This window comes from Acanthisitta chloris, unplaced genomic scaffold (assembly GCF_000695815.1).
Source record: "Acanthisitta chloris isolate BGI_N310 unplaced genomic scaffold, ASM69581v1 scaffold3441, whole genome shotgun sequence".
Classification (NCBI taxonomy): domain Eukaryota; kingdom Metazoa; phylum Chordata; class Aves; order Passeriformes; family Acanthisittidae; genus Acanthisitta; species Acanthisitta chloris.
Window position 1 is genome coordinate 131773 of NW_008657467.1, and position 7821 is coordinate 139593.

General features: G+C 37.0%; 1 protein-coding gene across 1 annotated transcript in view; it reads right to left on the reverse strand.

The window, feature by feature from the left end:
* The window catches only part of LOC103811720 (calcium-dependent secretion activator 2-like), a 132549-nt gene extending 128830 nt beyond the window's left edge, over positions 1 to 3719 (reverse strand). Inside the window, exons 1-2 of the mRNA XM_009084709.1 lie at positions 3591 to 3719; positions 1203 to 1342 (exon numbers count right to left, since the gene is read on the reverse strand). Of these exons, the coding sequence (XP_009082957.1) occupies positions 1203 to 1342; positions 3591 to 3719 (269 nt within the window). The remainder of the gene's footprint in view (positions 1 to 1202; positions 1343 to 3590) is intronic.
* Between the last annotated feature and the right edge of the window lie 4102 nt (positions 3720 to 7821).

Genomic DNA, 7821 nt, shown 5'->3' on the forward strand with positions numbered 1-7821 from the left:
TAAACAAAGATGTGCCACCATTACCAAATGATTTCAGAGGTGTTTGGTGAGTGCAAATGAATGGGCCAGGGACTCAGAGGAGAGTGATAATGCTTTAGTACAGACAAGCAATTTTCTTTCCTCCCCAGGTCCTCTCCACTCCAACTTATTCATGTCAGCCCAGTCTTCCTGCTTTCTCCTGCCATGTTACTCCATTTCCCTTATTCACATATTTGCAGCCCTATTTTGAAGTTTTCTCATCTCAGTCCTAGTCTCCAAGCACAGTAGCTCCAGTTCCATCAACTCCATTACTGGTTTCCCTTTCTTTCCTCACAGTTCTTGGTCACCAGCCACAGGTCTCCATCCAGCAAGTCTCATTGTTACAGTCCTGATCGTTTGTGTCTAGATTTCCTAAAATCAAAATGAGGGCTGAGATTGATCCCTGGGAAATTTCAGCCCAATGAATTACAGCTTTGTCAAAACATTTAAGTTTAGTTGTTTTTTAAAAGAAAGTACCAAATATAGGAAATTTTGGCAATTACTGGATGTATACAAAGAGCAGAATACTAACAGGAGGATACTAAATAGAAATCTACATAGTATGGACAGCACATTAATTCTTTGTGATTGCTTTCTAACAACAGACACAGGCTTGCTTACTGTCAGCAACACTACCTGTTTTTGCAGTTGGGCTGAGGCATTGTGGTGGCAGCCAACTAAAGTAGCTGTATTCTTGAATAATCTATTCCACATAGACTTAGATAGAAAAACATCCTTATACTGGTATTCACATATAAATTCCTTACAGGAGAAAGGCCATAAAGCACACAGAGAAAGAAAAGGGGAGACTATGTTGCAAGTATCATCACATTCAGGTATATAACAAATCCTATTTAAGCAAAAAATATGTTTCTCCTAAACATATTGTTTTTTGAGAAAGTGCTATAAATTGTAACATTCAAAACCAGTATCTAAATGACACTGTACTCTTAATTCTACATTTCAGACTCAGCACATCATCTGTCTTTACACACCACTGATCATCTGAAATGAATGTTATTCCTGACTAGTCCAAACTTTATGTATAAAATGAGGATATAACACAATGCCATACTACAGGAACTGTTTAGGACATTTATAATGTTTTACAAATTTTATGGTTAAGATGCAGGCACAGTGAGGCAAAATAATAAAATACAGCCAGCCAGGAAATAGACACTTACCCACAGTGCTTCATGTGAGGTGGTTTATCCATTCTCACTGCCAGTTTAATTTTCAAGTCGTTGTCCTGGCTGTTTTTGGGGACTATCATTTTATGCAGATCAGGTGACTTTGGGCTATTGGATGTTGGATATAACACTACCTGCAAGTCATAAAAATAAAAACTTCAATGAGTTGATAAAAAAACTCTGTTAAGTCTTTATTGGAAACTTCTAAGCAGTGAAGATTCCTGTGGCATCTACTCCAATATGAAATGCAACTAAAAAAAGTTTCATAAATCTAATAAACCAGCTGACTCAATCTTATTGCAATGGATGTATTTACAAAATTAACTCCCTCCTTTTTTTACAAATGAGAATTTTCATATTATGAGTTAATAAAATTTCCTCCTTATAATACATTTTGAATTAACAGTTTTAAACCAAAGTGGACAGCTGGCATTTCAAAATGGTCATGTACAACAGGAACCTAAACTTTTACATTATTGAGTGCTCTGCTGGAAACACCCTGTTGAAAAAATTTGCTGTAGCCCTCCAGAAGTGACACTGCTTGAGAGAAGAAAACAAAAAAGTACTCATTCTAACAATCTCCATTTTTTTAATCGAAAGCATCGATAAAAGTCAATTTCAGTAAAAATTGCAGAAATTGGAGATGAATTCCAAAGCATCTTTGCTGCAAATGGAATATGATAAATGTAAGATACTATGTTCAGTTCACATATGATATGACACAAATCTTTTGTTTAAATTTACAGGGGTAGACATTAAAAAAACCACCAAAACCACACTGAATGTTAAAGATTTAATAGTAAAAACACTTTTATAAATTTATGGACAGTTTTACTAAGAATTAACTTTAGATTAGTGTCAGTCACAAGCTGTTAAATATTTATTTACCATCCCAAAAGTTTATCCATTTACAGCCAGTACAATTAAATATTACTTCTCAATCAAATCCTTTCCCACAGTGATGTGTTCAGCAGTTAAATGCTGCTGAAACATAATTTCCTTTCATTCTTATTATAAGTACTACTTTTGAATCAATTTAGACTCTAAAATATTCTAAACACGCTATTTGGGAGACTAACATTCAGTAAGTTCAGAATTACCATTCTCATGAAGCACTATTTCAAAAGTAACAACACTCCAAAAAGCAGTGTTCTTCCCATCTTTTATTTCTTGAAAACTGAAATTAATCATTATGTTAACCATCAGGTTAATTTCTTACACACAGTACTAGTGCCTTGGGTCACATCTATAAAACACAATATATTCTCCTCTGTGTTATTAGGAAGGTTAAATCAAGGATTTGAGCAAAAATCTCCAAGCAAGTAGAAATCTAACAGATGTTGTTAAGCCAAAAATATTACAATAGTGTCATTCAGATCTAATCATCTGAAAGATGACGCAAGCAAAAGGCCTTCAGCTTCTCATCTCAATATTTTGCAGAAACATGTTCCTGCATCCCCTTCATATCAGGAGCTCCAGTGAAGCAAAGAAATATGATGCATCACCCCTAATCAAGTATGCAACCTTTGTAACACCAGCGGGAGAAATAACCTGTCAGATCTATTGTGTACGTTCAGTACCTTTAAAAGAGATAGCATAAGAATCAGTATACTCTGGTTTTAACAAACCAGAATGCTACCTTTTTTTTTCTTTTTGCAAATGCACAGAAAACAGAGCTTATTCCTTTCTAATATTCATTCTGAGTAAAAGCCATCCCTTAAAAGACATTTAAAAGCATTATGAGTATGGCAGCATTATGTTCTGATACATCAAACAGAAAATGACTTCTGGTTTATCTCTTTAAATGCAAGATTATATAGACAGAATTATTACTCATTCCTTGCATTTAATCACTTGGCATTCACATAGAACTGTAGGTAATGTTAAGAGTTTTTTCCTTTTCTACAGGCTGCAGTTCCTGTTGTCCTGTAAAAGCTTATTACAGCTCATGCACCTCAAGTGACATATTTCTCCTGTCAATTTCTTGAGTTTTCAGAATGCTGATGAAAATACAAGCAGACAAGAGTATAATTAATTCATAACTTTGGTACTGACAATTCCTTTTCTGAATTTTTAAAGAAGTATTATGGAGCTTTGATTTCAAAGCTCTCATAATGAATAGGTATCTGTCAGACTATTTAAGTATGCACTGTGTTGGGTTTAAATTACACTTTGTCATGCCTTCCAGCTTTAAACAATGAGAGCTGAAAGAACTTTGCAATCAAACTTTTGTTACATGCAAACACATGTACCCACAAGCACACAAAGCATTTGACAGGCATTAATTACCTTTAGAAAACCCTTCATACTACTACTGCCCTTCAGGGTAGTGATAACCACAGTGCACCATACTATCAGGTGTCACAAACTGCAAGCACTCACAAAATCACTGACACCAAGACACTCAGCAATTGTTCCTTGATAAGAAAAGGACAAAGTTGCTGAAATTTCTGTTAAAAGCATTCTCTTCACTATGGCACACTGCAATGCAAGGTCATTGCCATTGTCCATGGGGAAACTTTCTAGGCTATTCTGTCTCAGATTTCCTTTCAGCACTGCGTAAGGGATTTTAATCTTCTGGTTGTTTTATAATCTACTTTGAAAAAATGAAATGGTATCAACTCACATGTCTTCTCTGGTGAATACAAAACTCACCTACAGAATACCCTCACTGTGCCTAAAACTTCTAAAAAATTCATAAAACTCCTATTTTTCGGAACTTTTATTTTAATTTATATTATTGTTCATACACCTGTGGATATCACTGTAGTAGGTTATTCAGCAGCAGCAAAGAGAACCATGAGTTGTTAGTCTTGGACTGTGTTAACTATAAGTAAACTAACAGGTAATCTACATTAAAAATTATAATGAACTGTTAATGACTAGAATGCTACACAGCAAACATAGCTGCTGTGCATTGCATTGCTTTAACTCATTCAAGGTAAATTAATAGCATCAAAACAGTGTGGGTTGAGACAATTCAGTAAATTCAATCATCTCATGATCATTAAAATCACTTGGCCATGTAGTGCAATTACATTATCTATTATCTGTTACAAATCCAGCATTACATTTCCTCAGACCTGCACTGTAATTGAAAATGTGTCCAGTTTACTTTATGCCTCTCCTCATTCAGATGTAAAATAAACATAGAATTCTTAAATATTATAGAGCAACACATATGCAGCTGTGCAAAGTGATGTTCTTAAAACATTATTTCTTAATCATGAATGACTGAAAATGTTTCTCTCCTGAGCTTAAAAGATGACAGGTCGAAAGACATGAAGCTAATATCATTTGATGACTTAACTGACCATCATTTTTGTGATTCAGTTGTGTATTTAGGTCCCCAGCTGGGTCACAATAGCAGTTAATTGAAGTACACCTGAGTGAAACAGTCAGTCCAGAGAAGCAACTACCTGTTAATTCTCCTCTGTCTTTGGCCCACTGATAATATCTTTTAAAGGCATGAAAGAAAAGTTGAGCTGTCCAAAGTACTCTGAAAGGTTGAACAAACCAAACTGGGGATGACCTTGATTTCTCAGGGCAAATAACCAAGCAGAAGGTTCAGATTTAAAAGTGCTGTGACTCAACAGGGAATACCTCCTGTTGGTAGATAAAGCTCTCAAGCCAACCATTCCTGGCTGCAATTGTCATGTTGTCTAAAGAAAATGCAGACTTCAAAAGGGACTAACGAAGGTGAGAGTCCAACAGACTGTCAAGTTGTAAGCACACTTGTGAAAAATCAAGAGTCAAGATACTCTCTACCTTTTTCCCCATCCCACACTTGTGGATGAGTTCAGATTCAGTCAATTTGTGTCCTTGCATTCTGGCTGCTCCCCATCCCCTGCTTTCACCCAAACCCATGAAATTCAAGAGTTGAACATAAGTGCTGCAGTTACCCACTCTTTTGACCCAAGTATTTGAAATGAGAAAGATTTTATGAATTGGAGTGATCTAAGACACATTTTGGGCTTTTTTATCTTATTCCATACATAGGCTGAAAAATTTTAGCCTCAAATCTTAAGGTCTAAGTTAAAAAAATTGAAACTGAATTTTACATTACATGGCCTTAAACAGAAGCAGCTTTGAGAGGTTCAGAACAAACAACACACTCATGGTCATTCAAGAAACCCCAGAATGAACTGGAGAAACCAAGCCCACTAACTCCTGCGCTCTACCAGACACACTTCTAGATCAATTTGTGATTATCTAAAACTATGAAAAACAGCAAGTGCCTGACACATAAGATCATGCAGTCCCTCAACTGCATTTGTTGAAGATTTCATCAGGCAACAGGACTAATTAATTCTATGTAAGGCTTTCTCTTTCATGGTTTAAAATACAGCTATTTGAAAGGATGCCAGTGCAAGCAAAGAAGACAGGCAAATTTTATGCTATGAAATAAGTATCCATTATTATTTGGCACATGCAAATTTATGCTGTTGGTCATTCTCTGAGCAAAGATCACAGGAAAATCTCCTAGTTAAATACACTCTGTTTCACTGATTTGAAAACAGTGTTATAGACCCAAAATTAATAGATGACTAGAGACCCTTTAATGTTATTGTTTGTGTAATTCTGGCCCTAGCCTTACTTATGGGACACTTATCTGTTTTTGATAGAAATGGCCCCTGACTCAAGTCACTTTCAACTCTAACTTGAACGTCTGGAGCTGTTCTGAGTTATGTCAGCCCTTTACCCAAAGATTGGTTGATGTCAGAAAGCTAGAAGCTGCAGTCACTGTGACAAGACGTGAAGTTCCCTTGAATGACCCAGCAGCAGGCTACTAAGCACAGCACTCTCCTTCCCTAAGCATTAAGTCACGATGCACTGCTACCAGGAGGATGCAGAAAAAGAAGCTCAAGGAGTGGGTCAAAATTGGAGATAGAAGGGGAAAAGGAGATGTCTCTTCATAGTAGCTCCCTTAGAAAGGTTATCACCTTGGAAACCTCTAAGAATGGGTCAATAAAAGCTTGATCACCAAGGGAGTTTATGATTATTCTATCCAAGCTCCACCATCTCACCTACTGAGTGATCTCTTGCTTTTCAGCTATGATTGTATTACAGCTGAAACACTGAGACAAGGCTTTGGGTAACAGGTGGTTAAAAAAAAAGAAAAACCAGCAGAAAAACTGAACAGGGGCATGGTGAGAGAGCTATCTAAAATCCTCTTTATGACAAAGAATTGGGAAGACTTTGCAATTTATGTAATCAATGGACCTCTGTTGATGCTGCCAGCTGAACACTTACCCTAATAGGTCTTATTGATTGATAAAAGTAGTCTTTAAGTCCTTCTCAAAGAGCCTCACCCCCATATCTAGAGACATCATGCCTGAATGAAAAATATCTCAAGCATTTCTGATGAGCATCGTTCTCAAAGATGCTACTGAGAAACCCCCTGTTAGCATGGAAACAATTACACTCAGCCAGACATAGCAGGGTGATGCCAGGCAGACTGCTTGGGGGGCAAGTGAGAAAGGGGGAGTGGAAGTAATCTCTTATCATTTTCCCAACTTAATAAAAAATAAAGGAAAATTCAGACCTGAGAAACTTCAGTCATTTCAAAGCACAATGGAGAAATGCAATCCCCAGGGTGACAGGATTTAAATTAACATAGTCACAGAAGGAAATTGTCTTCACTCAGGGGTTCTTCGAATGTGGCACAGAAGATAAACAACATGTCCAGTGCAGCTGGCATTCAGAAACATGGCACTTGTGTGTGGATAGGGAGCTGGCCAGTACTGCTATTTCATAATGTCTTTAAATCAAACCCAGAGCAACAGCACTAGAGAAAAAAAACATAGCTGCACAGCTAATTATTGGTGGCTGCAACTGACTGTGGCAAGCAGGCTGTGAGAAAATAGTTCCCTTTTAATTGAATAGTCAGAGTGACAAGGCTGAAATATCCTTATTTTCAAAAAGTATCAGCAATCAAACACCACCTGCTGCTCTCACATTGTATCCACATGTGTGCTAAGCATGCACAATGGCTGTCACTTTGAATTACTAGGTTTGAACATCTTCATACACAAAGTACTGAACAAGAAGTGGTGTTAGATCGCTGAGTTGTCAGTCACATAAAACCTGTACCATGCATTTCAAAGATATTTGAATAAAGTAAGTTCTTAACACTTCCTCATTAGAATAAATTTAGGTTCAAAGATGCAGTTCGCCTCACTTTCTAGAAGTTAAATTCAGGGGTTCACTGTATGCAGAGGAATGCACAGACACAGACACAGGCCACTCCAGAAGCTCATGTTCAGCAGAACCCAAATCCAAATAACATCTGTTCCTCTTCTGTGCAGCACACACCTGTTTTTTTCTTTCAGTGGAAAACACAGTTTGCCTAACTGTTCTCCAGTTTGTGGAGAACAGAGAATAAAGGTAAAGATTTGTTTTCTGTTTGAAAACACTTAAAGTGGTCAGCAGGGCTCCAAAAGAATACCCTGCAGTAAGCAAAATCTTCTCTTGGCATTCATGACTGGATTTATTTGGGTTTTTTTAGAGGAAGACAGCCATGCCAGACAAGTGCCGTAGTACATATTACTTCCTGTCAGTTAAGCCCATTTTAAATGCCTTGAAAGGAGAATCATAGAATCAGCCAGGTTGG